This window comes from Mya arenaria, chromosome 10 (genome assembly GCF_026914265.1).
Source record: "Mya arenaria isolate MELC-2E11 chromosome 10, ASM2691426v1".
Taxonomy (NCBI): Eukaryota; Metazoa; Mollusca; class Bivalvia; order Myida; family Myidae; genus Mya; species Mya arenaria.
This window is the reverse complement of record NC_069131.1, coordinates 25,564,045-25,591,077: the sequence shown is the minus strand read 5'-3', so window position 1 is coordinate 25,591,077 and position 27,033 is coordinate 25,564,045. Positions and strand designations below refer to the sequence as shown.

Genomic DNA, 27,033 nt, shown 5'->3' with positions numbered 1-27,033 from the left:
TCTTAAATAATCAGGAAAGATAACTCTATCTTTTATATTTTATCATTTTTGCCCCTTTATTATGCAACTTAGAAATACTGTTTAAGTTTCAAGTATTGGACTTAAAATTTTCCATGTAACCACATTCATGTTAATATCTCAACAAATACATAATGTATTGCATTGAAATCTAATCCAATTTTACAGTGATCCATGTTTCGCCAAAACTTTTTAATCCTTACACTGAACAGCGGCGTAATAGTCGAACGCGCAGTCTCTGTGACAGCTCTTGTTTACTAGAGAAGTAAAACAGGTAAGTTGTTTTTGCTGTCTTTACTTAAAGAATATTTTGATAAAAAGATACTAAAACTCGTCATCATATAATAGACTGTATTATACAACTCGTCAAGGAAATATGTTAGTAAGATCGACAAAGGCTAAGTTATTTACACATTTCCTGAAGTTGTTGAATATGTTTTTTAAAGCTTCATCAATGAAAACTTGACATCAGTACTGTTTTGAAAACAAACATATATTTATATATGTCGTTCTCGGATGACCCTGACTGGGACCTTTTTGACCTAATTATTTTTTAGAGCTATAGCATTTTAGACAGTTTTGAAAACAATATTTAATGTTGTCTTTTGATGACCTAGATTGTGGCCTTTTGACACACATTAAAATTTGAAGCTTCAGCCATGAAATTAAGACCATTGATTCGAACTCATAAATCAAAATTGTGCTTTGATAACGTTGTCCTTTCGACATACTTTCCTATTTTTAAGCTACTTCAAGGAAAGTTTTTTAGTACAGTTTTCAAAACAAAAAGCAATGTTGTGCTTTGATGACATAGAATATGATTTTTGACATTCATTCTATTTTTGAAGCAACAGCAAAAAAATTTAGACCATGTGTATAACTTTTAAAACAAATATCAATTTTGTACTTGGATAACCTTGATAATTACCGTTTGACCATCTTTTCTATTCTAAGGTACTGCAACGAAAGTTCAGTAAGTTTTGCAAAACAATTATCAATGTTGTCCTCAGATCTTCTTTACTGTGACCTTTTGACCCTCTTTCATAAAATGTACTGCTTTAAGAATAATTATGAATGTTGTGTTTGGCTAACCATGATTGTGACATTTTCACTTACTTTTTTTATTTTTGTGGCCTCTGCAATAAAATGTTGCTATATTTGGAAAACAATTCATCATTGTTGTTCTCGGGTTACTTTAAAGGGACTGTACACCAGATTGGCACCATTTTTTTTTCCTGTAACGCAACTCAGGACAATTATTTAATAGAATGTGTTAAGCTTTGAATCATAATTATAGAGAAAGGACCAAAATGTAAAAAATAGCAGTCCAGTGTTGTATCCGCTGTGCTACAAAGGCTTACTCCAAACGGGTGGTATTTTTAAGCTATATACCTTCGTAGACATACCCAGTAATATTTTTAATGGAAAAATACAAAATCACTGCTTAGCTAAAATAAATTGTAAACTATGTGGTACTTCAGTTAGTAAGATTCAATGCACTGTACACATTAATACCAAGTTTATGTCAGTTTTCGACAGTTGTTTTTCTTGCAGATTGATCATCTTGTGCACAGTTGCTTCAGCTAAGGCCTACCTTTTTAATTTGAGTACAACATTGAACTTTGGACCATGTATACTGTTTTAAAAAACATCTGTTAATGTTATGCTTCAGTTATCTTGATTGTGTCCTTTTGGCGTATTTGTTATGCAACTGGAATGAAATTTTGACTATGAAGTAGTTCTGCAAACAAACATTAACGATGATATTGCCAGGTGACCTTTTCATCAACTTTTCAAAGCTACAGCATTAAGATGAATAATTATGCTTGGAAAATAAATATCAAGCTTAGATATTTGGTTTGAAGCATTGTCTAATTGTCCTCACCTAAGAGTGTTCAAATTATGCTTCTATATTCAAGATTAGGTTCCGATGACTTTCTGTGTTTATAAGAGAAAGGACTTAGTTCTATACTTGCAGCAGACCGAACAATGTCACCGTCCATCAGCACTTTCAGTGTTTTGATTTCTTTATGGTTGTATACATACATTTGTTGCTTCCCTTTTATGTTTAGGTTATGATACAGGCGGATACGTCCGTGCGTCGAGGTACGGCGCGGACGGGATTGGTCCGTGGAGAAGAGGGGACAGGCTCGGATAAATGAAGTACGTCTTAATTAGTACGACAAAAATGGTGAGAAACGGGGAAACAAATATTATACGGGACGCAAATAAGTATGGTTATGCACGGCGTACTACGTTACACTACGTTTTACTTGCTAGTAACTTGCCACGCACGTGGAGGGGTCTACAGTCTACGTTGAACTACGTTTAAGTGCGGACAGCCTTGGATGACTTTTTTTAAACTCAATATTTGCATAATATTAGGTACGTTTCAGTACGGATAACTACGTTTCAGTACGTTTAACTGTAACGGGTAAATAAGTTTCATCCAAGTTTGACCAAAGTCATACTAAAATGGCCACGGACGCTCCAACTGGTGTGGGAGATTGATGTTCAAAAGTTGTGTAATATCTTAAATAAGTAGTGGTACGGATCGATACGGATTATCACATTGAGGTACGGCTTAGGTACGTACTGATACGGAGTACTACGTTTCTATCCGTAGCTAGACGTCGCTATACGTACGTACGCGAGTGTGTGACTTGTGCATCAGATAATATAAAATTTTGCAGTCTATGGAAAATATGTTTTGATAAAATAAAATATGAATTTATCTTTGTAAATTTTGATTTTAAATACTAACTGGGTGTTGCCACTAGTAATGTTGTCACATTGTGAAGTCTATTTTTTAAGGTGTGTAAGAATGCTTATAGTAAGATAGCTGAGGGTGGCTGAAGTTAATGAGCTTAGGTTTGACTAATAATTTCTCATTTTCAGTTTACTATTTCATTTTTCATTTCTCACTGGGACTTAAAAGCATTCAGAGACGATTTCAAGTCCTGCATTTATAAGATCTGCACCCTGTGAACTTTAAACCTTTGTATGGTTTGTGATAAACACACAGCAAATAACCATTAAATAAATCATACAACTGGTTGAAGTTGAGAGAGTAAAACCATCATTTTGGTACATTTCAGATTGGTCATTTCTCGGAAACATTGTAAGTCAGAGCCTACATGTTGCTACCCAAGTCGTTCGAAGGGAATGAACTCCTGCCTTTAAACGATTGTGGATGATTCGAAATGCAAGTATATCAAACAGACAAACTCCAAGAGAAAACGTTAAATAACTACAACTCTGTGACTTGTCCAGACGGCAATGACATCTTTTGAATTACATTTTAGGAACATTTTTGTGCTGAACTAATAAATACAATAAATTTTAACATATTAGAAATCTAGTTTAGCTCCCTTGAATGCTGTTAATATGATACACATGTTCTTTCAAACTTCACCGTAATCTTGACTTGAAAGTCAACGATTAATGCCTGTTTTTCGCTGTTCTATAAGCCTACAGCTTTCACTAACAATACGTTTGAGAAAATTGTCGCAAAATATTATTTTTATAATAAATTATTGCACATTCTCACTTTAATTTACTACATATATCAATCGTAACAACTCGGCCATCTCCGGCAAGCTTCGAGATAGTCAATTGGATAGTGTGGGATACTGGCCGAGGTGTTTCTATGTACATGTATATATCACATTCAGATATGCCTAATTAATGACTACGTACGTGCATTATATACATATAATTATTTAATAAAATTAAATTGTTTGATTGATTGATTGTTACATTGATTGATTGATCGATTGATCGATTGACTGATTAATTGATTTATACGTCGATTTATTATTTATTGATTAATTAATTTATTTATTTATATTTTTTTATTCTTTTATTTATTTATTTATTTATTTATTTATTTATTTATTTATTACAATAGATTTATGAGTTATTTACTATAGTACAGTAAATTATTGTATGAATGAATAATTATTTTTAGATTTGAATGAGAAAGTTATTTTTAGAAATGATAAAAATACCAATCCGATGGCCATATTTGGTGATGGGAAATCCATGACGTACAAACTAGACGGGTTTACAAGTTATTTTCCTACAAGTGAATTTGATATCATTCAACCGCGCGCTCAGTCTAAACGCGGAAGTGTAATAGTTTGACACATGCAAGTCTAATATCTGCAACTAACTCAATTATCGAAGGTTCTAGAGCTTTGACAGATACAGAATATTTTGAGGAATCATGCAGGTAATAACTGATTTCAATATTTATTATATAAATGTTTGAAAAGCTCTTATACACGATAAGAGCTTTACTTAGAAGGTGGGTGGGGGAAATGTTTTTGTTTCTACTATCTTTATCTGTTTAATCTGAAATATCGCAACATACATCGACAAAATCCTAACGCAGTTTAACAAAATAACCACAATACAAAACTGACTAAGCTAGGTAAGGTATGAACACATGAGTTATGAATATCCCTTTTAACTGTTAAATAGACCCTTGACCTGTTAACAGTTGATTTAGAGAGATGAAAGTTACCATTTCGGCCCCCATTTGAACTTTGATGTAGTGACCGGTTAATAGTGGAAGCCTGGTACTTTTGTGATATGATGACGAGTTAAAAGAAAGAGTATAATTGTTTGCACTTTTTTTCAGAAGTTATAATTTATTAAGAAAGAAAGAGTAAATAAGTCACTGTAGGTGTATAATTGAAACAAAAACTTCTTAAGAGCTTACTTACCATGTTTGTCTTGAATATGGCCGCAATAAGACATGATTTCAGTTAAAGTGATCAATACCACAATATTTATTACTATCTGGGCATATAGTTGTATTTAATATTTTGGCCGAGGATGCCGATGGGATGGATGCATGAAGGTTGTTTTTTAAAAACTTGCCTCTTTTACACTCAATTTCCAGCACTAACAAGCAACAAGAAACATATTTTACTCATTTATAACTAACATCCTGTTAATCAACAATATGAATCGTTAATTGAGTTAAATCTTTCGTTTCATCTTACTTATCTAGGACCCAAATGCAGACACAGAATGGAATGATGTGTTGCGGGCAAAGGGAATTTTGCCGCCAAAGGAAGAGAAAGAAATCACAGAAGATGATCTAGTGGCTATGGTGGAAAACACGATTGAGAACAAGTCAAAAGGTAACAGTGTCTTTAAAGGGCGCCTTTTCTTATGCTGTAACCACAGCCATTTTTTAGTGTCTAATGTCAGTTAAAAGAGCTGAATGAATAACTATAAAGTTATTTGATTGATTTATGTCTCTTTATTTTATGCATAGTTTGATAAAGCTTACTGTAATTTCCTGACTTTTTTCTCAGTCATAACATCTCTAAGGGGTGCTCTATATAGTCTATAAGTTTGTGTACTTACTGAATGAAGTAAACAATTAGGGAATGTATTTTTTCAAATATCCTTTAAGCATAATGCTTTCAAATATTTGAACTATGCACAAAATACAAATTATTTCGAGAGGAAAGAAAGCAGGACACAAGGCAGTTAGTAATGTGATAACAGCGTCCTCTCATTTTTGCCAAGGCACATTGTCACTTTCAATGTACTTTAAAAGCATAGTGCTTCTATCTAACACCAATTATTACACATATTGTATACAGTGTTAAATAATACTTGAGCGCATAGCTCAATAGTTGTCAGACCTGGACTGCCCGGTTTAATTCATTTGGATAGAAAATGTATGTTAAAAATAGAACCAATGATTGAAAATTAATTATACAGTAAGGGTATGAAAACTTCTTGATCTACCCTCGTACATCTGAGATAACATGAGAAATCCGGATTTGAAAAGTACAGGTAGTCAAAAAATGTCATCGTATACAAGAATTTGGACAGACTGACAGTTGCATAGGCATTTAGCTACAACGTGCTGCCAATTTGACCATCCTTGTTGTTTGGATAAGAAATTCGCCTATTAATTGGATTACATAATTATATTTGCAGGCAAGGACATGGCAGACATGGGGCTTGATGAATTAGATGAGATGGAGGATGATATAGATGAAGAAGATGAGAGAATGTTTGAACAATATAGGTACAAGATCAGTGATTTTTCTTCTTGCAATTAACTGTGTTTTAAAGGTTGTTATTTCCCCTAACAAAATAGTTTCCATTAATGATTTATTTATAATTCCTTTTCGATACGTTTGACACCATTACTTTGAAGGAAAACATATTAAAAGACATTCAACTATGAATTATTATCTCATTAGAATAGAATCTAATGCCTTGTTAGAAATCCAAGATAAAGAATCTTTATTTGAAACATTAAAGCTCAATAACAAACATACATTACATATCAAAACATAATAATGAACTGGTGACCTGGAAATAAAACTAAAAAGCATGTAGTTTTAATACATGCAAGTACAATATTTGAACATGTATTTACCCAAGCCGTTTCTTATTATATTCAATAGGGAATAATGCTAATAAGATTGTCTGTTTTTATATGTCTCAGAAGGAAAAAAGGTGAAATATAGTAATCACACTGTCAGTTCATTTTTCCGTGACAACCATATCCAATCATATCTAATCAGTAAATTTGTTACCATTTGAAGCATAAAAGGTGAAGAATTGCTATGAGTGACTTCATCATAGTACAAAACAACCTTTGTAATAACTTTAATAAAGCCTTCCAACATATTAAATGAAACTTGGTACACTTTTCATGTTGCCAGATACAATATGCACTAGTACACAAATTATAGCAAGGCCCTCTAGAAGGCTCTACTCTTGCTTCAATAATTGTAGAGTTATGCCACTTGTTGGACTTAAAAGAATCATGTGAGGTAATTTGCGATGCTTAGTGGCTCTCTTGTTAAATTCATAATGTAGCTAAACAATAATCAGGGTTCTCAATAAGTTTTGGTTGAACCGTCTCAAAAAGTAAAGTAAACGACCAGCTTCTACTTATTCTACTGAAAATTCATTTAGTTTTCCAAATTTGAACCGGCCCTTTTGCCATTCGAACCGTCCATTTTGGCCGGCAGCGGGTTTTTATTGAGAACACTGAATAATACATTCTTATAGTTTCGAAAAAATGGGCCCAATTTGTCGAAAATTCTTAAGTTCAAAAGACTTAAGTAGCTTTTTACAATTAGCCATAATACATACTTAAATTGAATTTCGTTGAATGAAAAATTGTTTATTGTGATTATCATAAAGGTAATTCCTACCAACAGTATAAAAACTATGAAAGAAGTAAATATTGCGCAATTTATTGAAAACTGAAATAATGTGTTTCATTTTTATCCTGTTATAAGGGACTATAAGGGAAGTCTAGAGAAATTGGGGCCTGGTATCTACAAACTACACTGACAATCCCAGATTGAGCTGTCCTCTCGGATCACTAATGGGGGTAGGGGTGAAGTCCCCTGCTGCCTGAAGCGCCTACCTGCCTTACCTGTACATTCACAGCATTGAGACTAAACTAGTTATGAATATATTAAATAACCTCACTCTCTGTTTTACAGACGTCAACGTATGGCAGAAATGCGGGAAACCCAACAGAGGTCAAAGTTCGGGGAGGTGCGAGAAATATCAAAGGCTGACTGGGTCACGGAAGTGAACAAGGCAGGGGAAGGGATCTGGGTCATCGTACATGTGTTTAAAGACGGGTAGGTACATGTACTGAATTGCATGATACCAATTTTCAATCAGGGCATATTTCCAGGGCTTCCAATAAGAATTTGAAACTGGAAGTATAAACTTCCTGTCCATCAATACTGGAAGTTTTTCACTGAAATGTGGAAGTTTTAGTCTGTCAAATGCAATATCGTTTTACACTTATTTTCAACAAGTATGTAAAAAATGAAATATTTTTCCATTATAACTTGCAAAATTCAGAATTATATTATGATTATTTATTTTACTTCCAAGACTGATTGAAATTGTGACCATTAGAGTAAAATTGACACAAGGTTTTGATATTTTGAACTTTCAAGCTAGCAATTTGGAAAGTTTTCTTCAAAATCATAGAAATTTTGTACGTCCAAGGAATCAATTTTGGAAGTTTTAACTCATTTTTATTGAGTAATTTACTTCGGAACTTCCTTTATTTAATATAATTAAAATTATTTCATTATTTCACTCCCCTGCATACTACAAAAAATCGTCAAGACATTTCACTAGTATTGTTTATTCTAAAACTTCTATACATGGAATAACAATGGAGAAAGTTCTAGATCATTCTATACTAGTCAAGATAAATATGTTTTAAAAAATATGGTGGGGGGAAAATATAGTTTACTTTGTTGAAACTCGTTTATTTAACAATGAAACTAAATTATAAAACACTGAATTACTCAATTTTTAATACATACCAGTAAAGAATAACTGAGCTTGTGATATTTGTGCAAGTTAAAATAATTCTACTTTGACCTTGACATGGTTAAAGTTGGCTATTTAAAGTACTAAAAATTGTCAAAAAAAATCAAATTATTCTACTTTTACAGTGCAATACTGGTCTGAAGAGATTTTAATTGCATGTACATTTTTTATTGAAATAATGAGAAGATATTTTGTTACATTGTTACTGTTTAGTTTTTGCCAATTTGATCCTTAAAATCATTTTTCATTACATGCTTTCTGATGGTTTATAGAGATTTATCAGTTTATTAAGAAAGGTATTTACCTGTTTCAAATAGTAAAATAACATTTTGATATTTTTCACTCTTTTGAAACTTAAGCCCACTCTCCATACCAAATCAAACCTTTGTGCAAACAGGACAGGGACACAGCATCGAAAATGTAACTTAAAAAATAATGTTAAGTTTGCATACAATTTGCATAAAAATCGACAATAAACTTTCATATAATATCCTGTGAGATTGCAATATATTTCACCTCGTGAACACTAATAGTCATTATTTCAGTCATGAAATATAACTTTTGGCGCTCACTCAGTGAAATATATTATGATCTTATACTGAAACAAACAATTATTTTATAATTCTATATATCTGTTTGTTTTAAATGATTTATTGTCATTTGTTTTAGAGCTTTATTCTGATAAGCATGGTTATTTTTCAGGATTCCACTGTGTAAACTTATGAACCAGCATTTAGCAAACTTGGCAAGAAAGTTCCCCCAGACAAAATTCTTACGAAGTGTATCGTCATTGTGTATACCAAACTATCCAGACAAAAACTTGCCAACAGTATTTGTGTACCTAGAAGGTGATATGAAGAAACAGTTTGTTGGACCTCTTGCATTTGGAGGGATGAACATAAAACAAGATGGTAGGTCATGTTTATATTGTTTGTTATATTTTGTCTTTTTTCACAATTATCACAATTCCTTGGTGTCAACAGCACTTTAGATACAATATATTTATGCAGTCGAACCTTGTTGGCTCCAACTCACAGGGACCGTCGAAAATACCTCGAGCCTTGAAAAATTCCATCCAAGCAGGAATGCTTACTTTTTAAGAAATTGGACCTTTACATCGAGTTCAAGCCAAGGAGGAATTCGAGCCAAGCGAGTTTGAAATTATGGGTTTGGCTTTATACCTCTAAAATAATAAGTATAAATACATGTACATGAACATGGGGGGCATATTAACAACAAATCTACAATAAATTGTCATAAAATCACAAACTTTTATTATATATGGGGGTCAGAATCTTGTAAATCTAAATAAATGAGAACTAATGTTTGCAGCCAGTCCTAGCTGCTTCAAAATATGTATCGCTACATGCAAGAATAAAGGGTGTGAGAATTTGATAATATGATATGCTCAATAATAAGATGGTCCAATGTATCATATGAAATTAAAAATCAAGGAATAATTGTAAACTTTTGAAAGGACTTGATGTTAGGGTAACAGTGTCTTCACTCAACTTTCACCAAGGCTTGCAATTTGAGTATTCAGAGTGGGTGTGTTTTTCACATGATGGGGCCATGATTTCATCTCCATTGCCTAGTGGTTAAGGCTTTCGCTTACGGATCTGGAGGTCGTGGGTTCGATCCCTGGCCGCGTCATACCAAAAGACCTTTAAAGTTGGTACAAGAAGCTCCCTTGCCTGGCGCTCGGCATTTAAAGGGTAGTGCTTGGATAAGTGGTGTACTCAGTACTGGTTTGACCCAGGAAAGTTGTACCCTGTGTATCGGTGCTTTACACCGAGCACGTAAAAGAACCAAGGGGTCTCTTCAAAAAGAGCTAGGATATCGCACCCAGACTTCCTTGTATCCCACCTCTGTCTCTTCTGCGTGCTGTCCCTTCAGCAAAAACAAAAGACCCCTTTGGAAATAAGTGCTTGCACTTTCACGGGTTATCCTTGACAGAAGGTCTAAAGAAATACAAATATACATACGAACAGTCTCAAATTTAAGTTCAGACTCAAGTGGCAAAACTGCATATTTTTTTCATTGTAACCTTTTAGTTATTAATAAGTACTTAAAGTAGTGATGATAAAGATTTGCTGCATTTTATAACTGTTTGATATTGTACACTAATATACTTTCAATTTTGTATAATGAATTGTATAAAGCTTTTTCATTCTTTGTAATTTAATAAAAGCACTATTTTCTTAGTCTGAGTCAAGACTTGGACCTGAGTATGTTCATAAATATAATCACTGTTTCTCTTATTTTAGCTAATGTTCACAACAAAATGTGAACACACACATAGAACAATCAATGAATAACATCATTTGGCAAAGATTTTATGTAATTGTCCAAATAAGTATCAATTATTTATTTGGATGAATTATAAGCATGAAATAAAAATATGTTTATTCGTTTCATTGTAGATTTCAATATACACATGTAGTTCACAACACCTAAAAATTTTTACTCGTGGCTTTTCCATTTTGTAAAAATTATTCTCGAAATCTTACACTGAAACAAGCCATTATCCTGTATATAAATTCATGTTGTTATTATCTATTTCTGTTGTTGCAGAGTTAGAGTGGATGTTGTCCCAAACTGGCGCCATTGCCACAGATTTGGAAGAGGCTCCTCGACCCGCGGTCAAGGACGTTATGAACATTGCCATTCGGGAAAGTGCAATTAACGGGGATGATAGTGACGATGACTATTGAGAAATCAGTCGGATGATAACATGGAATTTATTGCTTCAAGAATGCTGATGAAAGCATTGAACAAATGTTAGTTTGCAGTGGATTAACTTACTGTACAAGAAAATGCCCAATTTAAGATTTGAAAAAAAAATCTTGTGAAAATGGGCAAACAATGGCAGCATGCTACTCATGTATTAAATGTTGTATTCACTCTGTCATTAATACAAATTTCTTAGGGCTATTCCATTTGAACATATAACCCCCGGGGGGGGGGGGGCACTTTTGAATTAAGCCACCCCCCCTACAGAAGCAAATTTACCCTTTTTGGGTCCAAATTAGTGATAAAGACACCCACCTTTATACTATTAAAATAATTGCCTTCCCCCTGGGGGTTATAAGTTTTACTGGGATAGCCCTTAACTACAATACCTCCGACCAAAAAAAATGGTTGGGCCATAACATTGAAGGAATAACTGTTTAGGAGTGGCCAAACTTTTTTTATTATATTGTTTTATAATATTACAAGACCAGATTTGAGTAGAGAAGGCTCAAGCTATCAGGCAGAGGTTTTCAAACCCTTTTAGTTCAATGCTGTTACTGTTATCGTAATGCATTATAAGAAGTGGATTTCATACAGATTGTAATAGGATGTCAGTTTGAATATACATGTACCATACAAATTATTTTGAATTATTCATCTAAAAATACTGGTATGCAGTATGCTTCTATAGGGCATTTATACCCCAACTGAGGCTAATGGATATGTAAAACTGTACAAAAACTGCATAATAAGGAAGTTATCTATGAATTATTTAATTAAGTATCCTTGTCCAAGTAAGAGACATAGATTAGACTCTTGAATGTCTAAATTTTACTTACTTGTACACAATCATGTTCTTCATGAATTTATAAATACTAGGTATTCTTCAGAAGTTCTCATGTCGGAAATGCATGTACTATTTATAAAGAATATTATCTGCATGTGATTTACTTTCTCTTATTTCTGAGAAACACCAGGTTAATTTTTTAATCACTCTTACTTTACATACATAAAATGAGTCGTATCATGATGTTCTGGTTTTTCATGTGTTTCAATTTAGGTATTTAATGTTGAATTCAGTACAACATGACATTTAACCAAATTGCTCTTTTTATCACATTTTTTTATATTATTGAATTTGAAGTTGGACTTCTTTAATTATCACCATAATAAACTCCTCAAAATATTAGCTCTTGAAGTTCCTTAAGTTGTGAAAGCTTTCCTGAAAAAATATGTGAGCACTTTTGTAAAAGTTATTATTACGAAAGTTATCATGAAAGTATGTCACAGTGGACTGTGTCTTTGATCTATATTGCACTGTCTATTGAAATGTGCTGAAAACTGTTCATGAAACACTGGTTGTCACCCCTGAAAATAATGCATGAAACGCTGGTTGTCAACCCTGAAAACAGTACATGAAACGCTGGTTGTCACCCCTGAAAACAGTTCATAAAACGCTGGTTGTCGCCCCTAAAAACAGTACATGAAACGCTGCCCCTGAAAACAGTTTATGAAACGCTGGTTGTTGCCCCTGAAAACAGTTCATGAAACGCTGGTTGTCGCCCTTGAAAACAGTTCATTAAACGCTGGTTGTCGCCCCTGAAAACAGTTCATTAAACGCTGGTTGTCGCCCCTGAAAACAGTTCATTAAACGCTGGTTGTCACCCCTGAAAACAGTTCATTAAACGCTGGTTGTCGCCCCTGAAAAAAGTTCATGAAACGCTGGTTGTCACCCCTAAAAACAGTGCATTAAACGCTGGTTGTCGCCCCTGAATAAAGTTAATGACACGCTGCTTGCCGTTACCGAAGAAGTGATTTAAAGTCGCCATCTCTGTTGTATTTTTGACAGACTGACAAAAAGCGTCTGTACTTGTCATATATACTAAATACTTCAGGAATTTAAACTTTCTGAATTAGGCTGATTTATCCGGAATGGATTCGCTTGAACCTTTAAGACAATACTTGGTGGAATTAATAACAAGTTGTTGAATCTTGCAATAACGTTGCATTTCTTATCATATGGTCTGATTAATAAGAACAATGTTGGAACCGTAAACAGTTTGAAACCATTGTCCGATCCTTACTAGATAAGGCTTTTGATCATTTTAGCCCGTCTTTGTCATTGTCTAGGAAAAGCATTGGTGTAATTGTCGGCCGATCCGTCATACGCGTCGTGTCTAAGTACCTTTTCCTTGACCATAACTAAAAAACTATTCAAGATACTCAAATGAATCATGGTAGACGTGTTGCCAGAGACAATATGTGCTGAACGTGTTTAAAGCCAAAATTATTTATGATTATCTGCTCGTCTGAAGGATTGCACGATACTTGTTTACTGGTGTCGAGAAACGCCTTCTACTGATCTTGAATTCAACTGGTACTTCCATGTATCCAACTGAAAGAAACAGTCAGGCCCTTATATAAAAATCTCGGCCCTGATATAACAAAATACTTTCTGTTCCCAATAACACAAAAAGTGAGGCCCCAATATCAAAAACATAGTTAAGAAATTACTTGAAATTTGAGAATGGTTATATTAACTGTGTGACGTGTAAATCCAAATAAAGTTCAGTCTGATTTTAATTCCTATCAAAGTGTTGCTCATCAGACGGCATAGCAGTATTGGTGAATGATAATAGAGCGGCTGTGAAACAAGACGTGTACGTGTTCGTGTAGCGACACTTACATAACAGTTGCAGTTTTAAAATTTTAAATAGTTGCGAAGTTTCATTGTAAACATGAACGTGCTACCTTGTTGATACTCGCATACAGCATTTTCCTCATTTAATCGTACACAGTGTGAGGAATGCCGTGACTTCAACGGGGTGCTCACACGGGTCAACACGGGTCAAAATCAGTGTAAGAAAGTAAACAAGAAAGTGACGTTAATTCCTAAAGAACTTTTTTGACAGAAAAGTTATGAAAATATTTAATGAAAAAGACTATGCTATTTTCTACTTTTAAATGTGTGAACATTTTTTAAATTTGCTTGTATTTTAACGATGCCATCCTTGGCCAAAATTTCTAGATGGAATATTGTAGAACGATTCACGCTGTATACGCCGTGATTCTTTGTTTTGTACGCATTTCCTAGTAATTCGTAACATTTAAGAAGTCAGGTATGCGTTCAAAAGTAAGTTTTGTTCATTACTTTCATAATACGAATATTTCGTAAAATATCATTTAGTTCTTTCAATGAGTACACATACCTGGATGACGGAGCGCAAAGAATAGCCCACTTCGATACGTACCCATACAACTTGCAAATGTAACTTATCTTCATTCTACATATGAATTCAGCAAACGGTTTAACTACACTATATCCCACTTGATAGTAAGGCTTTCTTACAGATAACGTAGTTTGTTGTGTTCTGAAGCTTCACAATATAACTTTAAATGAGTATGATACTAATTCATTGAGTACAATGCTTTTGATTGATATAAGAAAAACAAATATGACAACAATATACAAATCTGCAAAATAATTTCCATGACATCTTCTTCATACTAATGTTCTTATAACTCAGACCAAATATTATGAATTCAGCAGCAATGCCAAGGAGCTTCAAATAAATGCACTTTCGACCTCAACTCTATAGAAGTTATATTTATCTCAGCTATTGAATTTGAAAATTATCAGTTGGAATTACTGGAGAAGCTTTCCCTTAGTAAGCCAGTTGTCACTATATCTAAATAGTGATCGAGTGGATATATCACTTATTTGCGAACATAAACTGTTGCATAGGCCATTTGGTTTATTCATTTTATAAAGGTAGGCACGCTAACCATGATATAGAATATTATTGATATGTGTTAAGTGACAAGTATTCCCGGATGGGGTGCGTTATTGCCTCAGGAGAACTGAGCGGTCAATATGTCAAAAGCTCTGATCAAAGTACACCTTCAAGGTCAATAAAAGTGCATGTCGAAAGCTCTTATCAAATTACATCAACAAAATCTCAACAACATGAACGGAATTTATTAACAAGAACAATTTGATTTCCGCTTTACATGAATTGAAGGTACATGGAGGGACTTTGATCATACCAACGGGGAAAATAACTAACAATGTACTTGTTGAAAAACGTTTATAAAGAATTTGTCCTATTTCATATTAGGGACCACGGATAGTGTGCTGACTCGGATCGCGTGACTTAACACTCCACTTTATCAACCACATGCCAGCTCCCTCCCCACAGAACACATTTGTGTTGCACAAGTGCACTGCTAAGCTTTTACTACGCTATTTAGAAAAGGTAAACGAACGCCTAGCAAGTTAAATCACAACTTCATGAAACGGGCGAAGATAATTTAACGGTATTATTTGTACTTTGAAAGTTTAAGAAAAGCATCTCATACAGCGTAACTTCAACACAAATATGATTCCAAACCATTCTAGGGCCAGACCATCAATGATATGATTCCTTGATATAATATAATTTATAGTAGCGAAGATATTAAAGATTGGCGAAGAAGGGGATAGGGATTTATAGGCAAACACATAAAGAGGGTATTGTAAAACGTAAATAGCATGTCCCAAGTATTAAGTATCAACTAAGGACTCAGTTATATATTGAAAAATATGCGCAGTTTTTCAGGCGACTTTTATGCAATGTATCAGCTTTCTCTTTTAAACCTTTCAAATCTCATTTGGACAACACATTGTATATAGCAAGGTTATCTCCGAGATATCCGCGAATTCCTTTATATGAACCACACGTTACGTTTGGAACTCGGCGTTATGGTAAAAATCAAAGCTATTTTGCACCATATGTGACACCTAATGGGGATATAAACAATATTTTTACTTTGTATATGACTGTAATGTATTCGTCGATTTATACGTAGAACTTTTTGTTTGAAAAGAAAAGACATACATGTATTACGAAATATTCAGTTCAATTCAATTTGTCTAAATGTATATCATAATCATATGTTAGCCGTCAAAACAGCTTCATCAAAATAACTGCTTTATTTTTTAACTTGATATATCTATAAGATATGTTTGTTGTTCATGGGGTGGATTCTTTTGCGATATTACACTAAAAAAAAACATGTTTTTCTTAATATAAGAAAAGTGCGCCAAATTGTACTTAAACGTAGCGTCGTTTTATTAATACTCCTGCCATCGTGGACATTGTGTTTCAGGCGTATCAAATTAAAAGACTCTCTTTGAAACAGTAAAATACTGTCCACAATCTACCCGTGAACTGTTTTGGCCCATGTTTGCAGAGAAACTAAAATGAATAAATCAATCGAATTCAAAGATATATACACAAAGTGACACTGGAAAATAACTAAACAAAAATTCATTCAGTATTTTAGAAGCAATGTATTATAATTTTATTTATAATGGATCTATTTTACGTTAACAGGAGTGTACAAGACTGATGATCAATACAAACTTTGAAAAAATGCATTAAACACTATATTTATGGTGATATAAATCTACAAAAAACATATCTATATAAAGAACAAAGGGAAGTTATGCAATTGTTATTTAAGAGTACGATATTATTTGAGAGAAATAATAAACATAATAAAACAAGGATTGATGTTGGAAAGTTCACAAAATAGTGTACTTGTAGCGGTTTAACAACGCGATGCGCAGTTAATTTAATAACAACGTTTTGCTTATGTTCAAAGTGAATGTACTCTAGTCACTAATATAATCGTACTTTTGGTGAATGACTCTTCATTTTATTTCTTAATTGGTTATACTGTTGCTATCGGATCTGATTCCAAACTTCCTTGTCGCGTTAAATATAATAAACAGTTGTTTTCCTAGGTGTTTGATTACTCTGCCTTGGTGTGTGGCCTTTTAATCGAACATGTAAACACTTTGCTGATAAATGCTGAAATGAAAGTGAGGAGTGTGAATTAAGTAATCATCAACTAGTTTAATCACAAGTGCACTCTACTTTCCATGACCAATCGAAATCTACACTAGCCCATGCAATAGTTAGATTAAATGAAGTAAAATCTTACGATTAAGATTGGGCGGACTGAGCGTAGCGAATGAGCCTTTCTTTATCATAACTATTTTACTTCAGGTCATGTTTCTGACTACAAACGCATTGGCTGACACATTGTTAACGCAAAATCGGATGCAGGGAGTGTGTATCGAATGAGTGGCAGTAGGCGGACCTTTGAACACCCGCGAAAGCTAAATATTATTATTGATGAAGACTAATACTTACTATGTTTTACTATGTGCATCTTTAGATCCTTAACTATAACTTTGTTCACCAAATTTTACTAATTTAAATTATGATTAAATTTTTTACCATGTTTCACTTTGTGTTGCTATGCCTTAACATGTTTCCCTATATTTATTATTATTATTATTATTATTATTATTATTATTAGACCAGATTTGTTGAGCGCCCTTTTCATAAAAAAATACGTTCAAGGGCGCTTTACAATTAAACATGTGACATATCGCAGATATGTGGAAATCACCAAAAGTGACATATTTTAACATATTAAACCAATTCAAGTGAAACTCATATGTTGTCAAAAAAAACACACACACATAAAGTGTCTAAAATGCTATATGCAATAAAATAAGCATAAAAAAGTAAAATAAGAATAAGAACTCAACAACATGAAACCAAATATATATATATACATATATATATATACATATACAGTTACTGTAGTTCTGTATCGTAAAAATAAGTAGGGATAAAAACAGCCACAGTTGTTATCTATACGTTGTAGGAAGTTTTGAAAAGTTGTGTTTTGAGAGCTCTTTTGAATGAATTAAGTGATGATTCTTTTTTGAGAGTGTCCGGGAGAGAATTCCATAGTTTTGCGGCAGCAACTTTGAAACTCCTATCACCGTAAGAGACCAGTCGACATTTTTGTGGCACAAGGGTGGTTGCTGCACTTGCTGATCTCAGGTTTCTAGTTGGCACGTAAACCTCTACTAAGTCGCTCATGTAAACCGGTGACTGACAATGCAAAGTCTTGAAAGTTTGAATGATAATTTTATATTTAATTCTATCTTGTATTTGAAGCCAGTGAAGGTCTTTAAGGATTGGTGTTATGTGTTCAAAACGGCTTGTTTTCGTAATGATACGTGCAGCTGTGTTTTGAACAATTTGCAGTTTGTTCGTTGTTGATTTCGGCACGCCATACAAGAGAGCATTGCAATAATCTAACCGTGATGTCACAAGCGAGTTTATGAGAGTCTTGGTGGCATCAGCGGTCAAATATGGCCGAATGTGACCAATCTGTCGTATCTGACCATAGCATGTTCGAGTCACCGAATTAACATGCTGGTCCATGTGCATGTTCGAATCAAGCGTAACACCAAGGTTTCGAACAGTTTTTGATGGTTTTATGCTCGTATCGCCAATTTCCAGTTCTAGATTTTCAACAAGTTTGGAGTGTTTTTGACTTGAAAAAATAATTAATTCAGTTTTGTCTGCATTCAATTTTAACATGTTTGAATTCATCCATGATATGATTTCTTTTAGGCATTGTTCAACTCGCGTGATTGTGACTACCTTTGATGCTTGGTCAGTTGGTTTAAACGAAAGATAGAGTTGGGAGTCATCTGCATAAAAATGGTGGTTTAGACGATGGTTTTTACAGATAGACCCGACCGGCTTAGTGTACATCGTGTAGAATTTTGGGCCCAGTACCGATCCTTGAGGAACACTGAATTTCATAAGGACCGGTTCAGAGAGTTTGCCGTCGATGCATACCGTTTGGTAGCGGTCTGTTAGGTATGATGCGACCCATTGACGAGGTTTATCTGCAAATCCAAAGTCAGATTCGAGTCTTTGAAGAAGGGTGTTATGGTCAATGGTGTCAAATGCAGCCGACAGGTCCAGCATCACGAGTACCGTAACATCACCTGTGTCTAATGATTCAAGAATGTCGTTTTGAACTTTTACCAATGCCGTTTCAGTTGAATGAAATTTCCTGTATGCTGACTGGTTTGTTTCATGTAATTGATTGTTTGTCAAATGTTCCTCAATTTTTCTGTTTACCACTTTTTCGAGGATTTTTGAGAGATATGGCAAATTTGATACTGGTCTGTAATTCTTGAGTATGTTTTTGTCAAGACTAGGCTTTTTTAACAATGGCCTTATTCGTGATGCTTTAAATGATTTAGGCACGATTGAACTTTGAAGCGAGCTGTTAACAATTTTCAGCAAAATTGGTAGAAGTTCGTTTATACACGATTTCAAGAGCCATGTAGGAAGAGGGTCTAGTTCACAAGACTTGTTAGCTGACTGTTGAACAAGCTTTTTCACCTCCTCCTCTGTTGCTGGAATGAAATTATCCATTCGCGCAATATCACGTACTTCTGTGCGTCGGTCTTCTGGTACTGATTCACTCTGATGCCGAGATGAAATGTTCGTTCTGATTGTTTCTATTTTATCTATAAAGAAATCGCTGAACTCCTGTGCTAAAACTTCTGGTTTCCTACCTGGTGGAAGTGCAACTTCGCTTGGGCCATTCAATAAATGTTTCGTTAATCTGAACAAACTTTTTTGGTCCCGTTCACTTGATTTTACTTTCTCTGAGTAATAATCAATTCTTGCCTTTTTCAACATTTTGTTAACGATTGCGCATTGGTTCCTATACATTAAATGGTCAACGTTGAGTCTTGAAATCTGCCATTTACGTTCTAGCTTACGCTTCACATGTTTGGCACCGTGAAGCTCCTCCGTGTACCAGGGACAAGATGGTCTCAATGTGATGGTTTTTAAACACAATGGCGCGTGATTGTCTATTAAAGCTGAAAGTTCACTATTGTATGATGAGACAAGAGTGTCTGCATCTGACGTGCTCTGAGACAATTTCAAAAGATCGGATGATAGAATATCAGCTTTGAATGAATCAACGTCAATCGACCGAAGTTTCCTGTATGTTACAGTTTTCTTTACCGGAGGGGGCTTCGCTGCAAGCGCATTGAACATTACTGCGAAATGATCCTTAGCTATTTTGCCAGAGCTATCTGATAATCCAGGATCGGTCACTACAACTGAAGATATTATGTTTTCCATGTCTCTGGTGATGACCACGTCTAAGGTATGACCTTGGACGTGGGTTGGCCCTTTCACATGTTGATACATGCCACAGGATTGAAGCACACTGTTAAATTTGATGGTGTCGCGATCAGAAAGATTGTCCAAATGAAAATTCAGATCGCCGGTGATAATGACATTGTTGTCAATTGAGGCAAATTTTGATAAGAAATCTGGCCATTCGGTATCCAGAAAATCTCGTGCATTCAAGCCATTCTTCTTTGATGGAGGAGGTCTGTACATAACGGCCATGAGCAATGTATAGTTGTTGATACTTACATTACACTCAATATGTTCAAATGTTGAAAATATATTATCACTGGTTGAAGAGACTATTTTAACACCAATCACCGATTTATAGATCAGGGCCACCCCACCACCTCGCCCACTACCTGGGCGTGGCACATGCTTGATTTTATACCCATCCGGTAATAATTCACTTAGACATGCTTTATCGATTGAGGTGCCTAACCATGTCTCAGTCACAGCAATGATATCTAGATCATTCGAGAGTGTCAAGTCACTAAAAGATATCGTTTTGTTTTTCAAGGATCTTGGGTTTATGCAACAATTTTTTATGTTTTTCTGGCCTTTAACTATTGTTTGAGATTCATATTTAATGTGGGATAAATTCATTTTTCTCTTAGAGTCCAGCATTTCTTTGTTGCATTTTTGTTTAGGCTTTGATCTACATGTTGATATTACAGTTGGAATAGCTTCAGGTAATGCTCTTAAATTTTCCAAATTGATCCCTTGATTGTCATCCCAATTTCGTGTAAGCTGATAATGACCGCCTCTGGCAGATCTGTATGTCAAAATATCATAATCCTTTAATATTTTCAATGTTTCTTTATCCGGTCGTAAAAACCTTCTGGGTATGTTTTCCAACTTCAATAATTGGTCTCTATTGTATTTTATAAAGCACATTATGTTTGTGAGATTGTGTTCACTAAAATAGCATAAACTATTTTACAGGTAAAAGCAGCCTATTTCATTGTACATCCAATTGTTTTATCGAATAAAACCCACTTTCGAATAAATGAATTTAATTTAAAATCACACAAATGTGATACAATGTGTTGCTATGCTTAACAATGTTTGTTATAGTCAATTATGGTATACTATGCTTAATTATATTTCACTTACTATATTTTACTTTATTTCATTATGTGCTTCTGTGTGTCACTATGTTTTATTGTGTTTTACTATGTTTTACATTGTGTCACTATATTTTACTATGTTAATCATGTGTTACTATGTCAACTATGTTATGCCTTCAAAATGTTATTTGTTAATTGTATCGGCCATGATAAACAAACATTTCCATTAAACTATCCACATTAACTGGCATATACTTTGATTTATATTAATCGCTTTAACGGCATGTTGTGTGCTCTTTGTAGGCGTTCGACTTTCATGGCGGTTTCCTACACATTATACGACCGAGGGATACATTAAAAAATATCCGAGCGTTTCGATTTGGATATATACATCTCATTTAATTCGAAAACGATCGGAGCTATTACATCTTTGGAATTAGCGAGAACGTTTTAATGTAACACAGCCAATGAAAGTAATTTCAAGATATTGCCTTAAATGAATAGAGTTGACGTACCACTGCAACAGCCCGTTAGGGCTTTACTTAATTGATTTGTCTGACGTACCGCTAAAACATCATCTGTAGTGCGTTGCTAAATTCACTACTTTTGACGTTCAAATGCAAAAATACTTTACAAGGCGTTTCTTTATTTGACTAGATTTGACGTACCGCTGGAACATAACTTTTAGGGCGTTGATTTAATTGATTATGTTTGAACAAAAAACAAAAGAACAAAATTACTTTTCAGGCATTGCTTTTGGCTAATGACCAATGCTGACGAACCACTACACTGGTACTTTTAGGATGTTTCAAATTGATTAAAATTGATACCACCACAAAAATATTTTTGGACGCTGCTTAAATTTACGTAGTTTGACGTACCACTCCAAAATAACGTTGCCTATATTAAGGCCGACGTACCCCTTCAATAGTACTATAAGCACGTTGCTCATATAGTCTTAGTGAATGTATCACTTCAGGATTACATTTTAGACGTCGATTAAACTGGATGCTTTCAAGCTTCCAATATCATTTCCAATTACATATTTTAATTACCTAAGTGCAACTTCAACCAGTCCCTTTTTCTCTTATATCCATGTTTCCCTACTGTTACAGAGTCTTCTAACCAAAAGAATTTCTTATTTGCTGATATACTCGTACATTAGTATTATTTAAGTCATGAAAAGATCCAACTACATCAACGTACATAGACGCCCCGAATACGTTAAACGAAGAGGTAATGCAATTATTATGGTCAAAGTATATTAAAGCCACTCTGAAGACCTGGTGGATTCCTTTGCAAATAATGTAACGTTATTCGGGCACCCTTTAGATCATACTAAAACAAACTTGAAGACATGGCGGGTTTCTTTGAAAAAATGTTTTGTTGTTCGGTCGCCTTAAAGTGCATTTTATGACCAACTTGAAGGATGTTTTATCATTGTTTTGCAAATAGTGTAACGTTGTTCGGTTTTCATTATACTTATATTTGTACAAATCTTAGGGCTTAAATTCCGCGAGGGTGCTTCTTCTTCGAACGATTGAATTTCATATAGATATATTTATCTTTTATTTCCTACTAAATATAAACTAAGAAATATAGCTCTTCATCTCACGCGAAGAAGTATTTTATGACTCCGCTTGTATGTTACCTGCCTGGCGACATGCTTGGCGACAATGATAGTTATCGCTTTTACATATTTTTTTCTCAGTTTCAAAAGGTACACCATTAGTTATTCGTTATCGTTCCTGATTGGTGCAATCATCCATCACGTTAAAGCTATATTAATAGGCGATTTAATATGGATGCCGATAACTTTATGGTCAGTGTATCAGTTTGCTTCTAAAGCTGTACTCTCCTATACTAAATATTGTGTTTTCTTTGAAGATAAGAACGATATAACTACTATACCGGAAAGCATTCAGAAATGAATTCAGAAGGAAACAATATGTACGACGTTAAAAGTTTTGAATACAGAGTTTGTATCTCTATATTTAGTTTCGTAGGTCTTGTTTTAAACATCACGGCTGTTATTCTTATAAGAAGGTCTAAAAAGGTACCAAGGCTTAACAAATTTTTGACAACTGGATTACTATCATTTCACGTAGCAGCAAACATGTTTCTACTTATTGAAAAAGGTGTGTCAAATTTTTACGTAAATTCAGTGATTCTAGCGACTGGAATTTATTTTACAATATTGAACTATATAACAATTTGTATTATGAGTGTAGACAGACTTGTAATGTTTTCTTCTGTGCATATGTATATACGTCATGTTGACAAATGGTGGCTGAAAGCAGGAGTTGTTTTTATTTGGACGCTATTTGGAGTTATTTATCTCATAGTAAGAACATTTATTTGTCCGGCTTGGTATATATTACCATCAGAATTCTGCAAAAATCATTTTAACATAACGGTACCAGTTATTCTTTTTGCATGTATGGGAATTTCATATACCTGCCATTTAAAAATTAAATCTATCTTAAGTCAAAAACTTGGTAATGGCTTTGGATCAGGTAGTCAGAGGAATACCACAGGTTTATCTAAACAGAAAACCACTAGGCTAGTTCTTTTGTTCCTGGTGTCCTCAACACTCTCGTTTTTCATTGCGCTGTTAATCCAGATTATTCGAGGAAAAATGACGTACGACGAAATGACGTTACTGCCAAATGTGGTTGAGTTAATGAACTCATTCTTGGATCCATGTCTGTACGTGTTGTGGTTCAGAGAATGTCAAATGGAGTTAATGAAAATGTGTTGGTGCTGCAGGTCAAGGTTACAGAAACGGATTGAAAAATTGCGAATTCAGATATTTGACATTGTTACTGCTTCGACTTCAGATAGAGATATGTCAAGTGAAACCTGACGACTACGTTAGACATATTCATGTTTGAATCTATGCTTCTACAAGTAATTGTTGAGTGGATGTAAAATGGAGTCAACTGGATGTCAAGGTAGCGACAACGAATTGAAGAATTCCGCAGTCCGAATTTTGAAATTGTTATTGCGTTCGGGACGTGACTATATTATGTTGTTGTTTTTTGTTTGTTTATGTATCACGGCATACCCTAATTGTCATTACCTATTTAGGAAAGATAATCTTAAGTGTTTAATCTTAAACGAAATAATATGTACATATGCGTTAAAAAATTAAAAAGGAGAACACTTTTATACACGGCAACTATCAAACTGAATGTGTATCATCAGTTTAAAACATTATACAGAATTAAAGAAAAAGCGTGAAATGCCAATCAAAACAGATAACAGTGGACAGCAACGGATGGTCTGCAACCAAAATCAACACGTGAAACCAAAAGACGAAGTGTTTATTTTTACAACAGAAGCTTATTTTGAACAAAATGTGTTTATACCAGTAATATGTTTTATCAATGTAAATATAATTAAAATATATACCTTATTTTCTTTTTGTTTATTTTCAGTTCTATATAAGAATTACGTTTTTCTATCATATCTAAACGTACGTCTGTACTATTTATGTATAACTTATATATAAGATTCTTTTTAAATGTTGCATATTTCACAGTATAGGGGTGGCTGTTGATATAAACATGACACATGGTCTAATCACACTGGACGCATAATGTAAAAACATTAATGATAAGTAATAATGACTCGAGATCAGGTGGAATAAAAATTATTAAAGACATTCAGGTGTCATAGTATCGATATTGTTTTTGTCATGAATGTATAACATAACATGCTTTTTTTAATATGTATGTCTTTTTGCATATATATCAATGACGACCTTACAAAAATGAATTATCTTGTATTCGGCATTCGAAGGGACATACATACTGGAGCAAGAAAGAGTATAGGTATGAGACGGCAACATCGTTTACAAAGCAAACGACCAGGTAGTTCGAAATATACACCAACGGGACTATAAATATTTGATAGTCATGCAGCACTGTCGTAAGGTCACGGCAGCATAACGCATTCTTTGCGGGAACAGAGTATCGTTACACAACTGTGACAGACACAGAGCTTCACCACATTTGTCCAAACTAGCGGTTAATGAGAGATGTATGTGAGATTAGAAAATGACCTATATAAGTGAAATTGAAATAAATGTCATCTGTGATTTATCCTTTTTCACACATGTATCGAATTATTAGTAATATGTTTTTGTTTTTGTTTTGTTTTCACTTACAGAAAATCCATAATGTTGTTTATCCAAATGAATTTGTAAAACCGAGTAACATGTATAGACTTCATATATACCGTATGGAAAGTATCCTTGTAAGCATACATTGACCAATATATATAACTTGTTACCAATGGAGCCCATAGTTTATATAAGTTTATGCACCAGTCAATTGTAACCACGCCGCCTACCTCAGGTCCTGTGATAGCGGGGTAAATGATTTTACCTTCTGGATGGCACGCAATCCGGAGTGAATGCGGTTTGTTTTTTTCGCGCTGATAATAGCGGGGAATGTGGCTAAACCATATTGTCCCCGGGTTGTGGGGGCATTTGGCGGGGATTTTACCAGCAGTTTGTCCACGCAGAGCAGATAGTTTACCCCGGGGGTTAACTGAGCCGGAGTTCAAAGTCCCCACTATTCCCCGAATGGGTGGGGAGGGGGGGGGGGATCGTGGTTACAATTGACTATTGCATTATTAATATAAATATATCTTGCACAAAACATCCATACAGTATTTTTCATCCAAGGAATATCAATAGTGGTGAAACAAAATATAGTAAAGCTCTATAATCTATCTTTTAAAAGGATCTTTCCCCTTTTGCTTTTTTCCATACAGTATTTTTTCATCCAAAAAAATATCAATATTGGTGACAAAAATATAGTAAGGCTCTATAATTTATCTTTTAAAAGGATCTACCTCCTTTTGCTTTTTTCGCTCATGAAGAGATTCAATCATAAAGCATCATTCAGTAGATAACTGTGTTTTCTTTACATTATAAACAAACATCTTACTAGCAGGATATATTATCATTCCTTTCAGCGCTTGACACTTGATACTATTTTTTTTAAACTGAAACCGAATTTATATATAAACATAGTGATTGATCTGACACAGGGAAATTAGTTTATTTAAATGAGAACTGAAAATAATACACATTGATTTTAGAATATTTCTTCCCTTTTGTATGTTTATGCTGAAATTATCTGAATAGTACAAGTGCACTTAGTAATATCAATTTGTTTTATCACATGTTTGTATTTTTTATCTCTGTACTTACCTCTGATAAAAACATATCATGATAGGTAAACCTTTCACTTCAACGCCTGAGTGTATGACTCTCGAAACACGTAGTTTTGTTTCGTTTCAACATATAATCAACAAAATTAAACCGCGAACACATTAGACTCAGAATGTTAATTTGAAAAAAGAGAAATTAAGTTAAAACATGATTAATCACAAAAATTATAATCACCAGACTAGAGGCATTTGTAGGTATTAAGGGAAATGAAATATACACAATCACATGTAACTTGTTAATTATGTTATTTTTTTATATGTTTCTATTAAATATAAAAGCACTATACAGACTTTCAACTTATATAAGCAAAACCTGATAATGAGAAAACATATCGCATTTCGCATTGTTCAATAATATTTATTTCACGCGTTTCGATAATATCCTCGCTCGTAAAATATTTGTCTATCGGAATACGAGAGTGTTTTCACAGTAAGGTGTTGGTTGGTCAGTCTTGCACGAGCATTTCATGATATAGGTGTACAGTCGACTTCACGCTGTAAACATCGTTTATTTTACAATTATGAAAATAGCATTT

General features: G+C 34.0%; 1 protein-coding gene across 1 annotated transcript; it reads left to right on the top strand.

The window, feature by feature from the left end:
* Positions 1 to 4,123: 4,123 nt before the first annotated feature.
* Positions 4,124 to 12,292, top strand: LOC128205219 (phosducin-like protein 3). Its single transcript, XM_052906721.1, has 6 exons — positions 4,124 to 4,252; positions 5,039 to 5,171; positions 5,986 to 6,076; positions 7,518 to 7,661; positions 9,076 to 9,284; positions 10,948 to 12,292. The coding sequence occupies exons 1-6, from the start codon at positions 4,247 to 4,249 to the stop codon at positions 11,085 to 11,087; spliced, it is 723 nt and encodes a 240-aa protein (XP_052762681.1). The 5' UTR covers positions 4,124 to 4,246; the 3' UTR covers positions 11,088 to 12,292.
* Positions 12,293 to 27,033: the final 14,741 nt, after the last annotated feature.

Excerpts from the sequence above, each read along its gene's own strand:
- LOC128205219 (XM_052906721.1), top strand. Across the intron at positions 6,077-7,517 it reads AGAATGTTTGAACAATATAG|ACGTCAACGTATGGCAGAAA; the intron begins GTACAAGATCAG and ends TCTGTTTTACAG. Across the intron at positions 9,285-10,947 it reads GATGAACATAAAACAAGATG|AGTTAGAGTGGATGTTGTCC; the intron begins GTAGGTCATGTT and ends CTGTTGTTGCAG.